Raw genomic sequence first — 18,648 nt, 5'->3', positions numbered from 1 at the left:
CATTTATTCTACTGGAAAATTTGTCAGTGATCTTGAATATACAATTCACAAATGTTAAATCTAATTCTGAGATCTTTAGCTAAAGTAAATTTCACTAGTTGAGGGTATAATTCTTTAGTAAAACAAAAATCAATTTCTACATACAGAGTCAAATTCCAAATTTTTGAAACAATCCACATAAAACCTTTTATAAAGCAGCAAAATGAATGGTCTTCTTTTAAAACCACTCCTCAACTGCATGACAGGTATATATTTTATTATGATTAAACATGGATGAATATAGGCATTATATAAATATGTAAATGATATAAATTTAAAGTTTCAATGTATTCGAAATTGAGCCTCTATCACTGTAAGATTTTCAAAGCCAGTTAGAAAAAGTCGGTATCAGGTATTTTTCTGTCCCCAGGAACAAAGAGCATAATTGAACTGGGATATTTGAGAAGAGTTTAATATAAAGAACAATACACAAATGTTGTCATGACAAAGCAGAGGGGTGGAGCAGCTATCAGAACCCAGAGATAGAGGATGAACTGAGTTGAGAAGGTTTTCTGACAGGTGCTGTGATTTTTTTTTTTTTTTTTTTCTCATCACCAGTTTACTTCAAAGGCCACTTGGAGGAAAGGGAAACAGGAAAACAAATTATCCCACACTCAGTGTCTCCCTCTCACTGATCTTCTGTTGTTGTTCACTGGCAATATCCAGCTGAAAGACAGAGGACAGGGAGCCCCTGATGCATTCCTTCTAGTCCTCCTCCCGTGCACACAGCATTTGGGAGAGTGTAGGAATTGACCTAGGGGGTGGGAGACACTGGGAAAATACCCCAGATATTGCCTTTGAGTTTAGAGCTGAAACATGACTATCACCTCTTTTTTTAATACATATATATGTATGCATAAGATTTATTTAAGAGTGTATTGTAGCAAATTCATTTGTTAAATACGGTCCATTTATAAGATTTTATTTTAGCAAATTAGATTTTTTTAAAAGGCTCATGTCAAGACATATGACTGTTTCTTATGTTTTTACCTTATTGTGAATATGTACATTTAGAACCAGAAGGGGATGTATGATGATTAAGAACCATATTACAGAAGTTTGGGGTCCTTTATTGTGATTTTTCCCGAATTTATTTTAGTTACACATTTAAAACATTTCGATTAAGATATGTCTTTATTCACAACCATGGGCAAATCCAAACAGGGAAAATGTGGCTCATTTTCCCCCCCTTAAGACTTTAGTTTGAAAAGTTAGCAGCTACTATAATAGAATAATGTTCAGACATCTTTCTTGCTGCTATAAGACTGACTGTTAATTTTACCACTCTGTATCTACAATGAAAACTCTAGAATTATAGAATTGCTTTCTGAAATTGCTTTTATGGAATTCTCAACACGTTAAGTTTACTCTTTGTAAATGAAATGATAAAGTGTGTCACAAAAGGCTCATTTGATAAGGCCTTGAAGGAAAATACTCCAGTACTCATCCTTGGCAATATTACCGTAGGTTCGCTAAAATTTCAAGTGGGAGAAAAATACCTAACTCCAATCTCATATATTCTATAGTAATGTATACGGTATGCATTTAGCTTCACTTTAAGGGATACTTTATATATATATATATATATCACACTATAACTTTGGACTTTTACCACATTTATTTTACAATATTCCTTATCACTGGCAAACGTGAGGGACATCTTACTACCTTGTTTTTAAAATGCCATGTAAAACACCAACAATAATACATTCGTAAACAAATTATGTGAGTAAAGGCGTCATTTTTGCACAATTATTTCTAACGTGGTTTAGTGTACCAAATTTCTTTTTTGTTTTAATGTACTGGGGTGACAATTGTTAGTAAAATTACATAGATTTCAGGTGTACAATTCTGTATTACATCATCTATAAATCCCATTGTGTGTTCACCACCCAGAGTCAGTTCTTCCATCACCATATATTTGATCCCCCTTACCCTCATCTCCCACCTCCCAACCCCCTTACCCTCTGGTAACCACTAAACGATTGTCTGTGTCAAATTTCTTGATCACGTGCTATTCATAAGTTTTAAGTTGGTTTTCTCCAAATGACTAGAAGAGTTCAAAAAATCAATTGATTTTAGATGGATCATATTAACTCACAGTTCAATATACTATTAATAGCTCTATTCCCTATGTCCTTAAGCAAGTTCAAAATGTCAAATGGAACTCATCAAACAACATGATTTAGCTCACTTCGATGTTTCAATGGGGCATCAAGACGGCACCTGTCACTATCACGAGGGATACCACAACAGGCATTGATAGCCATTTACTCTTTATGTTTGCTATATATCTTATGAGCTTTGTAAGAATTTCCCCAAAGGTTTTAACTAAAATTGAATGTATGCTTCTTACTAATGCTTCATGGATTATCTCATCCCTTTACGAAGACTTCCTGGTGTTTCCACCAAATACTCAAAAGATAATTTATTTTCTACTAATGTTCACTTTGGTAAGACTCAGATCACATTCTTTATGTGTTCACTGCCTAAGAAAATTAGTTTGTTACAGATCAATTCATTGTAAGACATCAAGTGTATTTTCTGTCAAGTCCTTTACCTGCTCTAATTTTTAGCATTCGCAGAAAATTCCAAAGCACGTTTTTTTCTGTTTCTACTTTATAGAGTACACACATGAAATTAATGGTTTTTTTCTACAAAAACTTTGATTTCTAAGATCTGCTATCATTTAAAACTCTGTTAAAATACTTAATGAACATATATGATGAGCACAAAATGAGCACATTCATTTTCAAACGTGGTAATACACATTCACCATACACATTTGTTAAACCAACTGTACCTTATATAGGTCACATAGGGACTTCTTTCATAGTATACAGTTTTGTTTTTTCCCATTTCCCAAACCTTATATATGTCACATAGGGACTTCTTTCATGGTATACAGTTTTGTTTTTTCCCATTTCCCAAATGAATAGGTATGATGAGACCTATTATCTACAATACTGTCAGATTAGCATGTACATAAATCAGCGTACTGTCAGGCATATTTTCATTTTCAATTAACTGAACAAAATAACAGCATGTATTGAGGCTGCAAAACTAAATAAAATCACTACAGTTTCAGTCTATTTTGGATTTCATATAAACATGTTGAGTAAAATTTGAGAAGAATCTAGATCCCTTTAAATCCATTTCCCCATTATGCCTGTGACATATCATGTATAAGTACTGGAAAAGAAAACCTTACAAATCACTCTCAATAGTTTCCCTGCTACCTTTCATCCACATTCTTTCAAAATACAAGTTCCATCAATTTTATTGTCTAAATGTCTCTCAGATGTGTCTTGGTCATGGCAACACTACAACCCTTCCCTTGTTTAAATTCTTCTGGAAAGGTCTTCATGCTTGCAGGTACTGGCCACCTTGATGTTCCTCCCTTGATTCAAATCTCTCCAGATCTCTGAGTCTCTGAACAAATTAAGCCTAAACTCTTTAGTAAATTATGCCCCTCCCAATCACTACCCCCTCCATGTTCCCAGCAGTAATTACTATCTTGACTTCTTACCACATAGATTTGAACTTTATACAAATAGAATCACACAATAAGTACGCCTTTGAGTCTAAGTTCTTTTGATTATGTTTCAAACTTTATCCCTGTTATAGCACGTAGTTATAGTTCCATCATTTTCATTTCCAAATAGGTCTCTATTGTGTGAATTTACCACAGTTTCTTATCCATTTTACTGTTGATGGACATTCAAATTGTTTCAGTTTGGTAATAGGAAGAACAATGCTGCTAAATGCATTGTTTCAATATCTGATATCAGAAAGAATTTGCAATGAATGTCACTTTGAATAAGTTTCCTCATTTTCCATCAATTCGCAATGTTTTTTCTGTCTTTTAAATGAACTTTTAAATGTCTTTTAAAATACACTTATTTAAGCATATTTTCCTAAACATTTCCTTAAAAAAAATTCAAGTCCTCTAAGATATTTAAATGTGAAAAATAAATGTATGTACCAGAAAGTATTCATTCATTTAAGCTGTACAAACACCACCATTTTTTTTTCTGTGATACTCCACACAATTAAAGACAAGGTCAATGTGACTAAAGACATGAGTTGCCATGACCGATACGTAGCCTTATAATTATGCCAGAAGATCTGGGCTGTATAGTCACTCTGCCACCGACTACTGGCGTGAACATGGAGTCATTTCCTACCTTCTATGTATCTTATTTATGTGCCAAGTAGTCTCCCTAAGGATCTTTCCAGATCTTGTATTCAAAGATTGTATTTTGTCCCTTGTTAAGTGAGGGCATCTTAGGTACCAGAGAGGCCTGAAAAATTATGATAGTAAATAGGATTTAAAAAAAAAAACACTTTTAGATTACAATAAAATTTATGGAATTATTCCTACATATGGTTTATTTTCCAGAGCACATAATGCGTATTATGTCATGTGTGACACTGTTCTTAAGGAGAAGGCCATCTAACTGTAAACGAAAATAAATGTGTGTCTCACCTGGGAAATATGGAAAGAAAAGGGGAGTTGGTAAAAGAGTGTAGGAGGCTGAGAGCAATGGCACTGCAATGCACAAATCCTATGACAAGCTAAAGACAATCTAAAAAGAGGACAAAAAAGGCATGAAAGGACGCTGTGGAGCTCAACCTCTACAAAAAAAGAAGTGAGCAACAACTATTTACCAAACATCATGCTTGGTTCTGGGAACAGTGAGAAATAGTGTCCCTCTGGGGGGAAAAAACGGATAGTCCACTAGGAAGACAAACTTATACAATGGAACTACCATAAAATGGGATAATTGCTTTCCATAAGAGAGATATAATCAATGTCTTTAAGACTAGTGCAAAAGAAGAAATGATGAATATCTGAGCAGCTGTGTTCATCCACATTTTCTGGCCTGATGGAATAGCATGCTGTATTATGAGTGGTAGGACACTGGAAAGGAAAATTAGGATAGAAAATCTATTTGTAGAATAAAAGGAAATCATCAGAATCCATTATATAGACTAGTTTTCGAAAATGACTCAATTCTGTTCAGTAAACAGTTATTGAACACATGTCGTGTGTAAGGCAAAGAGATAACTGCAGGTACGTGCAGGTAAACAAGACATAGGATCTGTGTTCAAGGAGCTCAGAATTTAGTAAAGAATCAACAAGCAATGGAGAAGAACGACAGCATCATATATGCACAATGCATATATGGGGCTTCTAGGGTGGGAACAAGAAAGAAAAATAATTGTAATTTGCAAGATGAAACATGGGATGTGAATGCAAATCCCTATTAGCTTCACCAGACAGTGCCTTTCTTCTACAGTGATGTCTAATCCTTTTTCTAGTCAAAAGAACACTCCATATGGGAAGGACGCGAAGCGGCAGCATGAACAAGCATTGGTGGGGGATGGACATTAATTTCTCCCACTTCTTCGTTTTTAATTTTTTACTTAATTTTATTGGAGAACATTGTGTTTTTCCAGGACCCATCAGCTCTACGTCAAGTCATTGTTTTCAATCTAGTTGAGGGGCGCGCAGCTCACTGGCCCATGTTGGAATCGAACCGACTACCTTGGTGTTATGAGCACTGCGCTCTAACCAACTGAGCCAACTGGCCGCCTAATTTCTCCCACTTCTTGATCATATCATTGGAAATGTTCTCTTTATTTGGTCAGTACATGGTTGTCCGCACAGGTATTAACCAACAGACTACTTTCTGAAATCTTTTAGCAAGCACCACACTCGAACTTTTCAATGGCTTATAAGGAACATAATTTCCACAAGTACTCTAGAGGAACTGGGGACTGCTGTGGGATTGCTGGAAGTTTAGAATTTGTGGTTCTTCACTTCATCAAGGTTGCAAACTGACCTGCTTTGAATTATATTTGACAAGGCATCGGATACCAACTGTGTATACAGCAGAGTACCCATTGAAAGAGTGAAGATGAGCTAGAAGTTTTATTTTCCTTAACTAAGGAGCCTAAGACACAATTGGTATTATCGAATGAAAACTTTGTAAGCAGTTTAGAAGAATGTACCCTCCTCCCCCGACAAGATGAGAGTATGATTACTAGGTGAGGCTGGTCTAAGAAGGATTATCAAAGATGCTTTGAAAAGTACATCTTGATGGTAATAATTGTTAAGTTTGAGAATGAAGAGATATCCGTATTAGAGAGAAAATAAAATGTGCAAGCCTGGATGCGGGGCCAGACTAGAGACGATATAAGAAATCACTAGGATGAAAATAAAGGACATAGGAAAATAAAGATGTTGCATGATCTGAATATGGGGAGAGGGTTTGGAGCCTCAGGGATCAAAATAACATAAACATGAGATGGCAGGGAGAAATTAACAGAGGAAAGGAAAAATCTATAACATATTTTGACAAAAGAATCAGCAGGCATGATTGACTGGCTTTATATGAAGAAAAATGTAAGAAACAAGATTAAGTAGAGTTAGGCTTTGATTCTGGATTATCAAAAAATAGAAAATAGACTCTCTCTCTCTCTCTCTCTCTCTCTCTCTCTCTCTCTCTCTCTCTCTTTGCGCACAGGAGTGTAGGGTGCAGGAAGCTGGAAGGAAAACAAGAGAGAGGGTGTGGAAAATATTTTAAGGTTTGCCTGTGTAATATGGGGAGATGATTTGTCCTCTTCCCTATTTCTTTCCAGTTGGGGAGAGCTCATAATTGTGAACACGTCGTGCTGTAGAGCTCTCACAGCCTGTTTCCTTCTACGTGGCTGAAGAGTGAAGTTCATTATGTCTGCAGGGACTTGGAAAGCTCACAAATAACAGTGGTCATTAATCATACTGGCTAAATTTCTGAGCTAGAGACAGGAAGGTATGGGAAAGTGTGAAATTCTAGGTTTTCCCTAATGTTATTTTAACTTACTTTCTGACAGATAAGTTCGGGCTGAGTTTATAGTCTGTTGTCAAAAGAAGGCTTGGAATAGCACCTGCTTTGTCTTCCACACCATAAATCTCAACAGCCCAGAACACTGCATGTTTCACACACAACAGAAAAGATACATCATAGCTATTAACCTTTCCCTTAGGTGCTGATAAAGTAAAATAGACCCATTCTTTACAGAAACACTTAGGTATCTGTTCAGATAAATATTCCTGTAGCTAAAATAAAGCCTATAATTTTACAACTCCAAGATTATTTTTACAAAAATATTGCATGTCATTAAATTCTACATAATGAGAATGCAAAAATAATACCTTAAAGACAACAGTACAACAGTTAATTATATTTAAACTTATCATGTAAACAGTGCAAGTTCTCTCTCTCTCTCTCTCTCTCTCTCTCTCTCTCTCTCTCTCCATAAATATCAAAGAATTAAATGCAGGATTCTCATTAGTAAGTTGAGGGAGATTTCAGATGACATTTTGGAAAAGGAGAACTGAGCTGTCAAATGACTAAAGCTGGCAGAAGTAATTCTCCTTTGCAATGCTTTTTGAATCCAGGAATTGTGTTGAAGTTCACTTTCTCTTTTGGAAGAGTGCCATTTTTTCCCCCCTGAATAGTCTCAGTTGTTATTTCTGATGCTAGACAGGAAAGACCTGCTAAGAGGTGAAAACTTAAAAGAAAAAAGAAAAAAAAGGCAATTAAGCCATACTGAAATAAAAAAACTTAACATTGGGTCATTTGTGTGTTTTTTGTCAACTTGGTTCAACAGAACTCGTTTAACTTCTCTAAGTACAACACACTTGCAAACGCCCAACGCAGAGAGAACACTCGCCTGGGAAAAGCCTTCCTTAAACAAGCCCAGCTGCACTGAGGGAAAAGGGAGATTTTTTTCTGCCATGACAACTTTTTCATTGCAGAGACCAGCTGCTTTAGCCAAAGTAATCATAAACTTTGTAGAATGGTCTGCACACCATCTGGCTCCCTTCAATGTCTTGGAGACTCCTTCAAAACTGGCTTGAAAAGTGAGTATTTTCCCTTGCATACCAGGTGTATTTACCATTGCTTGGAATAAATCTGGTAGGAATGGCAGGGGGGTGGGGGTGCTTGGGATCTTGGAAAGTACTCAACTTTTTCAGAAATAGACTGAGAAACTGCAAATTGTTAGGATAACCAAGATCTTGGTCTTGCCATCACTTCCTTTTCAGCTTAACAGTAACTGTACATACGTATCTGTAGTTACCCATTGACAAATAAAATCCCACTCTATCCCACTCTCTTGCTTGGCTAAGTCCACTGATTATCGTTTATTTAGTATGCTGCATAAACTAAGCATGACAGTATGCCAATAAGATAATTTCTTCTTTTTGAAACCCACAAAAATAAATGATAAATGCAACAGGGGGAAAATGTCCATCATATATCTTAAATCGCGTCTTGAAACACATTCCATATAAACTGTGGAAATAGAAAATTCCATTTAGCTCTGACAAACTATAAACCAAATACCAACACATCAACTACTAGGCATTTTACTAATAAGTGCATCCCTATGAACAAATGTGGAATAATACCTGTTTATCTTATACTTCCCTCAAGAAAATGATTTAAGAACGATCCTCTTCAAAGCACTCTCTGGTAGTTTATAATAAAACAAATGCACATCCTAGAAATTCGTGTTATACAATAAAAGCTTCTGTCGTTTAACATATTTCTTCATATTTGTTTTTCAGAGATGGAGGTTCACAAAGAGAAGGGTGTGAAAGTATTTGCTTATTGTACAACTTCTTCAACACTCCATAAATGCAGGAACCCAACCTAGATGTTCTGATGATAAAAAGATGCCCTTATATAGAGTGCGCAAGCCCAGGATCAGTGACAAATACATTTAATCTGACAACATGGGATGGTTGGGGTTTTCATGAGATACAGTCATGGTTAACTTATGAATGAGTCTTTTTGCGATTATCACTCAATAAATGAAAAGGAAAATAACCCGATTTTAAAATGGGCAACAGGTCTGAATACACATTTCTCCAAGGAAGATGTACAAATGGCCAATAATTACATGAAATCAAGGAAATGAAAATCAAAACCACAACAAGATACTAACTTCATACCCCCATGACAGTTGTAATCAAATAATGAAAAAGTTCTGGAACTGGATAATGGTGACAGTTTAACAACACTGTGAATGTATTTCATGCCACTGAATTGTAAGTTTTAAAATGGTAAAAATGGTAAATTTTATATTATGTCTGTTTTACCACATCAAAAAAGAGATAATAATAATTGTTGGTGAGGATATAAAGAATTCAGAACCATAGTACACTGCTATTTGGAATGTAAAATGATGCAGCCACTTTGGGAAACAGTCTGGCATTTCCTCAAAAGGTTAAACACAGAGCTATCATATGATCCAGCAATTCCACTCCTAAGAGTATGCCCAAGAGAAATGAAATCATATGTCCACTCAAAAAGTTATCCAAAAATATCCATAGCATTATTCGTAACAGCCTGAATTAGAAACAACTGAAATGAACATCAACTGATAAACAGATAAACAAAATGTGGTATACCCATACGGCAGACTATTATTTGGCAATAAAAAGAACGGAAGTACTGATGTATGCTTCAGGGTGGGTGGATCTTAAATACCTCTTATTCAGTGAATAAAGCCAGTCCCAAAGGACAGCGTATTGCATGATTCCATTTATACAAATGTCCAGAATAGGCATAGCCATAGAGCCAGAAAGTAGACTGGGGGTTGCCTAGGGCTGAGGCAAGGAGGGGGACTGTTGTGGTTGAAATGGGGAGTGACTGTTAATGCCTATGGAGTCGTTTCCTGGGGTGATGAAAATGTTTTAAAATTGATTGTGGTGATGGTTGCACAACTCTTGTGTATATATAAAAACAATTGAATTTTACATTTTAAATGGGTGAATTGTATGCTGTGTGGATTATATGTCAATAAAAATGTTATTTTTAGAAAGAGAATGATCCTTTTCCGGTGCATAGAAGATAAGTGTGTGTGGGAGCTTGTGTCAACACAAAGGAAGTTGTGGGGGTTTCAACTGCTCTATTGACAGTCCCCAAAGTTAGCTTTCTATGTTTATCCTCTAGTTGATAGTCTTTTTGCCACTACGTATTCCATACTATTGCACATCTGAGAAAAGAAAAGATAATCAAAGTAAGAGGACAAGAAATTGCCAGGTACATGAAGGGAACTGATAGTAGCTGAGTAATTTGTTTGGTGTTGAGATGGTCTAGAAGGAGAAAACTCTGATCCACCATATGTCAAAGGGGGAAAGGGCAGTGGACCAGGTTATTTATGAGTTTGCCTGTCTTTCTAAATCCCTACCCTCATAATTGATAAATCAAACTACTCTGACAGTAATGACACAAATATTAGCTGAAGGATTCTAAGTGAAAAGTTCAGAAGAAACTCCTTCATTTGATCAATGCCAAGCAATCCCTAGGTAAGTCATTTCTCCTTGTTTCCCTCTTTTCCTTCTACCTCTTCTTTCCAAGTTATTATATCGGTGCTTTTAAAAATGATTCCTATTTAGGAGTACGGTTCATAATATTGTCCGTCTCTCCAATCCTTACTTAAATGTTTAAGCTTCTTTATTTTCAAGTAATATTCTTTCCTGGTAAATAAAGGTTGATAAAGACAAAAATAACAGGCTTGTTTTTTATAAAGTATAATTACATTGAAGAGTTGAAAACATATTCATATTTATAGGTATACAGCATTATTTTTATTTTCAAACTAATATAATAGCTGGTGTTATTGCTTGATTACTTCCATGCATTTAATAGGAAAACAGAAGGAAACGCATGGCTTGATGGCTATCTCAGGTCACGTTCACATGCAGAATTTAGTCTCTCTATATCATTTACAGTGTTTAGTAGAAAATTTCCAATCAAAAATAATCCAAACTAGCATGACATGGTTTCATGAGTTTCCTTATTTCATTGCAAAATAGCATAAACTGGAGTGATCTTAGTTTTAGGTTTCCACATTCTATTAAAAATAAGTGCAGACACATTGAGCCGGGGGCCGGCTGATTCAGGGGCTTGTTTAGGAGTCAGCAGCATGGCAGAAGACATCAAGACCAAAATGAAGAATTACAAGACTGCCTCTTTTGACAGCCGCTTTCCCAGCCAGAACCAAACCAGGAACTGTTGGCAGAACTACCTGGACTTCCCCTACTATGAGAAGGCAATGACTGATAAAGGGGACGATATCTCCTTGTGCAAATGGTATGGGCGTGTGTACAAGTCCCTCTGCCCCATAACCTGGGTGTTGGCCTGGGATGACCAGTGAGCAGAAGGCATTTCTTGCATTTCTTGCATCTTCACATTTCTTGGGAAGGTCTAAACTGGCTCCACCCCTTCTCCTCTGTCCTCCATCCTTCTCCCAGGGAGGTGAAGGGGGACCTGGGTACATCCCACCCTGGAATCCTGAATCATGGCTTAAGTAATAATAAATACTTGTTGGAAAAGTATGGGGGGGAAACTGCTGATAAAGACATACAATTTGCTTTAAGAAAGAAAAAAGCCCCCTATTCTGATCACTCTCCTATAAGACACTACCATTTTTATTAAATTTACCACATGCTTAAGTCCCCATTCTTTTAATAATATTAATGCAATTAAGCTGTGTTTGATCTTCCAAGTTCTTTATTAAAATAAAATTATTCTGAACAAAATTCTCATAAGAATTGAGGAAATCAGTCTCAATACATTTAAACCTAAAAATAAGTTATTCTTGTATATTAAGTTCCTGGCAACAATACCAAAACAAAAGCCACTTGAAATATAACTGCTAATTCAGTGCAGCAATCTCTGCTATTCAGAGATCTGGTCGTCTCACTTGGCCTCTGATTACTTAGAGCTTACTGCCTGCCGACCTCTCCACATGGAAGTCGAGGGAACATATCAAGCTTATCAGGTCCAAAATGACCTACTGACCACACCCACAATCCAGACCTACTTTTCCTGTCATCTTTTCCATACCAATAAATGGCAATGTCATCTTTCTAGTTCTTCAGGTCAATCATGAGGTCATCTTTGAAAGCATTCTTTCTTTTACACCTTAAGTCCAACCCATCAACAAATCTTACCTGTACTACCTTCGAAATATATACAGAATCCAACCATTTCTTACTGTCTTCTACTAATACCATTCTAATTTAGATAATACTGTCTTTGACCTGAACTTCCAGAATAGTCTTGTAACTAACTAGCTTCTTCACTTCAGCCCATGGCCCCCTATAGCCTAGCGTGTTAATTTTAAGTCTGCCAAATCATGTCATCGTCTCATATTCCCCTACTTCTCTGACCTCTTCTTACTCTGCCCATCCTTCACCCTGCCCACCAGCTAAGGGACATTTACTCTTCCTACTGTCAAGAATGTTCTTTCAACAGTAATCCTCATGGCTCTCTCCTTCAACTCCTAATCAACAAGGTCTTTCCTAAGGACCTTATTTTAAATTAAAATTCCTTCCAGGAGAACTGACTGTAGGTGGTGAACACACAATGTGAGATATAGATAATGTACTACAGAATTGTACACTTGAAACCTATGTGACTTTACTAACCTCTGTCACCCCAATAAACTTTAATTAAAAGAAAAATCCCTTCCAGACCCCAAACACTTTCTTTCCCTCGTATTACCAATCCTTCTTCTCTGCCTTATTTTCTTCATATGCTTAGTATCATCTGACTTAACATTCATATTACTTATTGTCTAAACCTTCTATTTCACCCACATACCATTCATTTACTTATTTTTCTTAAATTGTATGGTTCACCTCTACTAGAATGTAAATTCTATCAGGGCAGAAATTTTGATCTGTTTTGTTCAATGGTATATCCTCAGTGATTAGTGCCTACTACAAAGCAGCCACTCCATAAATATCTATTGAGGAAAAAAAAGATAAATTACATATGGAGGTAAAAATTCCTAAGAACAAATTAAGAATACCTGTTGGTATTGTTAATTATTTTCTTTAATATACTTCACAATTTCATGTTTTCAAAATGCATTCAATTAAAAATCTCAGGATAAATATGAGACTACCCAAGCGAGTTAATTTATTTATAGTCAATATGTCATTCATCAAGCTAAATTAGTGACAACTTTAATGATATTTAAAATGAAATAAACAATGCTCATAACAATATTGAAAATTGTCTATTAAGATGTACTTTAATAATTTTCTTATAAAACTAATCAAGTGTCATTATTTGCCGAACTTCCACTTCAATCTTTGCCTTCTCAATAAATCATTCTAATTGCTCTGGCCTGAAACTTAGGTATCTTTTGATTTTCTATCTCTGCCCCTCCAATCCAACCAATCCATGCCTTTTAAGTTATTACTTCAAAGACTACTATCATGAATTTTCCCATAGCTCTTACCACCACTACCATCGTGCTATTCCCAGCCACACAATTTCTCCTCTGGAGAATGGCAACAGTCCCTCCATTGATCATTGCACATACACTGGTTGTCTCTTCCCACCCATTTTCAACACCATAGCAAGAATATTTTTCTTAAAACACAAATTATATCACAGCATTCCACTGATTCCATTGCTTAAAACAATTCATTTTGATTTATAGTAGCTTGCTACTTTTCTAAACTTTCATTTTCAAATATTAATATTTTCAGACTTACAGATGAACTACAAATATAGGACAAAGAGATCCTGTCATATACTCTTCATTCAATTTCCCCAAATGTTAAGGATATACTTAACCACAGCATAATTTTCAATTCAAGGATTCAATAAGAATATGATAATGACTCCAATAAGGAGCTAATATCCAAAATATATAAGGAACTCATAAACTCAACAACAACAACAACAACAGAAAGCAATCTAATTAAAAACTGGGCAGAGAACCTGAAGAGACACTTCTCCAAAGAGGACATACAAATGGCCAATAGACATATGAAAAAATGCTCGACATCACTAATCATCAGAGAAATGCAAATAAAAAACACAATGAGATATCACCTCACCCCAGTTAGAATGACTATCATCAACAAGACAAATAGTAACAAGTGTTGGAGAGGCTGTGGAGAAAAAGGAACCCTCATACACTGTTAGTGGGAATGCAGACTGGTGCAGCCGCTATGGAAGGCAGTGTGGAGGTTCCTCACAAAATTACGAATAGAATTACCATATGACCCAGCAATCCCTCTCCTGGGTATCTACCCAAAAAATCTGAAAACATTTATCCATAAAGACACGTGTGCTCCAATGTTCATTGCAGCTTTGTTTACAGTGGCCAAGACATGGAAACAACCAAAGTGTCCTTCGATAGATGAATGGATAAAGAAGATGTGGTATATATACAATAGAATACTGTTCTGCCATAAGAAAAGATGAAATAGTGCCATTTGTGACAACATGGATGGATCTTGAGATTATAATGCTAAGCGAAATAAGTCAGACAGAAAATGTAGAGAACCATATGATTTCACTGATATGTGGTATATAAAACTGAACACAACAAAAGAACAAGACAAATAAATGAAGAAACAAAACCTCATAGATACAGACAATAGTTTAGTGGGGAAGGGGGAAGGGGGGTGGTAAATAAAGGTAAAGGGGATCAAATATATGGTGATGGAAAGAGAACTGACTCTGGATGGTGAACACACAATGTGATATATAGATGATGTATTACAGAATGGTACACCTGAAATCTATGTAACTTTATTAACAGTTGTCACCCCAATAAACTTAAAAAAAAGAATATGATATTATTAACTAATTGAATACAGAGGCTACTGGTCTGGTAATCGCACTTTGAGAGTGACTGCTCTTGTCACATTTGATTTCTCTGGGATTCTTAATCACACAAAGCTCATTCCAGCATCAGGACCATTGTGTTAGTTTTTCCCTCTGTCTCAATCTCCTCCCCACATCATGGCATGGCTGGCTCTTCTCATCATTCAGGTCCACTTGGGAACACTTCCTGACCATCTAGTCTAAAGTAGTTTCCCTGTTTTATTTTCACCAGAGTGCTTATCACTACTTGACAGTTTACCATATATATAGTGTGTGTGATCAAAAGATACAGTTAATGTTTAAATTAAAAAAAATTACAGTGAAAGATACATCGCCATTAATCCCCCTCAAAATATTACCTGTTGCTTTGAACACACTTATTCCATCCTTCTTGCCAATTTCTGAAGCAGTTCTGGAAGTCCTCTTTTGTGAGTGTCTTTAGTTACACTGTTGTGATTGCCTCAATATCCTGAATTGATTCAAAATGTTTACTTTTCATGGTCATTTTGACTTCGGGTAAGAGCCAGAAGTCACATGGTGCCAGATATGGTGAATAAGGTGGGTGAGGACACATCATAATGTTTTTATTTGATAGAAATTTCCATACCAGGAGCTATGTGTGATATGGAACCTTTCCGCTGTGATCACAAAATACGGTGAATGCTGCTGCCGAGTGCCATCCAACGGAAAGGCAAGGATCTTCAATATGGGAAGCAGCATGTCGAACCGTAGTTACAATGTGTGGTAAGTTTATACTTGTTCAGTGCAGTCAGTTGGGTGTGAGCTACGGTTGAGAGATGGTGTGTTTTAAAGTGTGCTGTAAATCATTCTTCATCATCACAATTCATGTCACACTGAATTCGACCTATGTTTGGTTGAAAGAACACCAAATTTTGTAGTACCAAACTCTAATGCAAGCCCACGGTCAATAATTGTGTCTGTTTTATTACTTACGTAATTACTAGTACTTACTATAATATCTCCCACAGAAGAGATACCCAATAAATACTTGTTAAATAAAAGACAAACACTACTAATCATACGGTATTCATCTATGTCATATTTGAGGTTCCATATTCCACATTTTCATTTAATTTATTAAAAAGGTATATGCTTGAACATAAAATTCTATCTCAGTATTCTCATTAACAATATTTTGTTCTTAAGTTTCATGCTATCCAAATAGATTTTTGTCTTGATATCGCTCTTTAAAACAAGAACTTCAGTTAAATATCACCTCAGTCCTTGGAAAATAATTAGCTTTTGCCAAAATACTTGCATTGTATCTATCACATATCAGGACTTTTTATGTTAATATATAACATTTCAGAAAGATCAAGGATGAGATATACATATATCATTGAACTTTTATTTATCATGGAATCAAAGGTTAAGTTTTAATAAAATATAAGGTCGGAAGAACAATAATCTCCGCCCATTATGTAAATTCCTTGATGCACTTTTAAACTATCTTAATGGGATCCAGTTACATTTTTATAACACCGTTTCACATTTTATCTGATATGCTTAAAGTTCTCAGATTTTTGAAGCTCTTGACTGTCATGTTTCATTATTCATCGGTTTAATATTTTCTGAGAATCTAGTTAAAAAATATATTTTGTGCATGCTCTCATACATAAAACACATACAGTAGACTCGCTTTTTTCTTTTGATATATGTTACCATCTCTTTAAAAGACTCCCATAAAATATTCAAAAGGAGAAGGATTGTTACATTTAGAAGAAAATCATGGTCAAATGTAAATTGATATAACAGCAAACTATGTATTTCCGATTTCTATGAACAAGCATCCATTATCAAAGCATTTGTATGTGAGGATATGTGTGTCCACACTCATTTGTTTAGCTGTCTCTTTTTCTAAATTATAATTTGTGTCCCAAATTGTATGAGAAATTAAAGCTATGAATTTCACACCTCATTGGCATTCAGGTGTTTGAAATTATGGAAGAAAAAGGATCCCTATTCCAAAGGTCTCCAAAGAGATGATATGAAAATAGTCCAAAATAAAACCATCCTTCTTATGCATATCATCACTATTGGGTGAACCACACAAGAATGCTCAATTTTGGCATTTTGATTCTATAGTTGGAGATATACAAATGTCTGTCTGTCCTGGTATCATATATCTTTGCAGTTGGTGCACTCTGCACATGGAAGGATCTAAATGGATGTTCACTGGCAGAGTGGCTGGCCTCAGATTCCACCTATTCTGTTTGTCCCCTAGTAACTACGTGGTATAGAACTTTAGCTTCACTCTTACACATGGGTCAAAAGAGAGAAACAGAAAAAAATAGTGGGAAACATAAGCTTGAGATAACAGGTTAAAAAGAAATACTGAATACTTGTCTGTTTCACTGAAATAGAAAACTATTTCATATGTCAAAGGATTTTAGATTAATTCTCATTTGATGCAGATATCACCTATCCAGATCTATTGAACTTCACTTACCAATGATACTATTCATGATTTAGCTTTAAGAAACTTCTGAGATCTAATACAACAAGGTAAGCTTATCCTAGATAAGATCTCAAAGGGAAGCTGGAGGATTTGGCTCAGAAATGAGACAGACTGAAACAAAGACGGATGAAGTTTCAATATAATGCCTAAAGCAGATTAAGGTTATGTCCACTCAGGAATGAAACAACTGATCAATTGGAGAGTGAGGGTGCTGACTTGGTGGCTACTGGTCCATTCATTTTTTTTAAATCTGTGTTTAACTTTGGAGAAACAACGCTCCTTTGAGATTTTTACCTTTGTTTGGTTGCTCAGATGTAGGTTCAACAAATTATAATTCTGAACATAAAGAACAATATCAGAAAAGACATCTGCTTGTTAAAATACAAGAATGAGCCAAATCACCAAGTGTCTTGAAAATATTGTAAACTTGATTTGTTTTACCAGACATTGTTTTTTGTCATAACTGTTTAACATAACTACCTAGGAATGATTTTTTTCTACCATAAACTTTATTAGAATAGAGTTATACATTTGTGACACATTTTAAGAAAATTTTAGCTTTTACAACCATAAATTTGATTTCTCAAAATATGAACTACACAAAGAACTGATGGAAATTTCCAGAAGGAATAAACATTGACTATTCTAATTTTCTGTTCACATGGAAATCCTGATTAAATTACCTAAGTACAGAAATGATATTAGTTGTGTTTACAACTTTGTCTTTATACACATTTAGAATATATATAATTGTTTGATACAAAATTTAAATGTCACAGCAAATACACTACTGCAGGAGTTTCATTGATTCTTGTATATGTATCAGTATATCAGTACATGTATAAGTCTTCTACAAAGACTATTAAGGTATCTTAACGTGGCATCTTGAACACAAATGAACACCTGACCTGGCTTCTCAGATTCAAAATTACAATTCTTTTCAGTGTGTTGAGGCAGCTTGTTTTCTACACTAATAATGAAATAATGTTTTCAAATTTATTTTCTGCCATTTGTCATCTTAATAGAACAACAAAAGAATGTTTAGGAGCAATGAGTAGGTAATGGACAGAATGTAAAGGAAGTAAAAAGTAAGTGGCTTCCATTACAGCTAATAAGAGATGTAATGAGATAAAGCCACAAAAACAGTCAACAAAATCCTGGCCTTGTGACCAGCTGTTCCACTAGCCAAGAATTCTGTGAAAATTTGTGATGGTTCTATCCCAGCGCATCTCTCTTTTGCCTACTGAAGTCAGTGATAAATCGAAGACAGTGGTGAAAAATGCCTTTATAAGAATTATCTGAGTGATTGAATAAAACCCAGAAGCCAAAATCAAACCTAAAGCCTATGCACAGAAGAGATAGTGTTTCATTAGGCTGAAAACTATAAGAAAACACGTCCAGCTGTCTTGAACAACTGGCGTCCCAGTGTACTTA

At 35.5% G+C, this 18,648-nt stretch overlaps 2 protein-coding genes across 2 annotated transcripts in view; one reads left to right on the top strand and one right to left on the bottom strand.

Moving 5' to 3' along the window:
- IL1RAPL1 (interleukin 1 receptor accessory protein like 1) overlaps positions 1–18,648 on the bottom strand; it is a 1,306,469-nt gene that overhangs the window by 888,475 nt on the left and 399,346 nt on the right. The window lies entirely within an intron of this gene.
- Positions 11,026–11,256, top strand: LOC109457524 (cytochrome c oxidase subunit 6B1). The gene has a single exon (XM_019750490.2). It carries the CDS (start codon positions 11,026–11,028, stop codon positions 11,254–11,256), a length of 231 nt encoding a protein of 76 aa, XP_019606049.2.

The sequence above is a fragment of the Rhinolophus sinicus genome, chromosome X, assembly GCF_036562045.2.
Source record: "Rhinolophus sinicus isolate RSC01 chromosome X, ASM3656204v1, whole genome shotgun sequence".
Taxonomy (NCBI): Eukaryota; Metazoa; Chordata; class Mammalia; order Chiroptera; family Rhinolophidae; genus Rhinolophus; species Rhinolophus sinicus.
This window is presented reverse-complemented; position numbering and strand designations above follow the sequence as displayed.

Excerpts from the sequence above, each read along its gene's own strand:
- LOC109457524 (XM_019750490.2), top strand. The coding sequence starts at position 11,026 with ATGGCAGAAGACATCAAGACCAAAATGAAGAATTACAAGACTGCCTCT.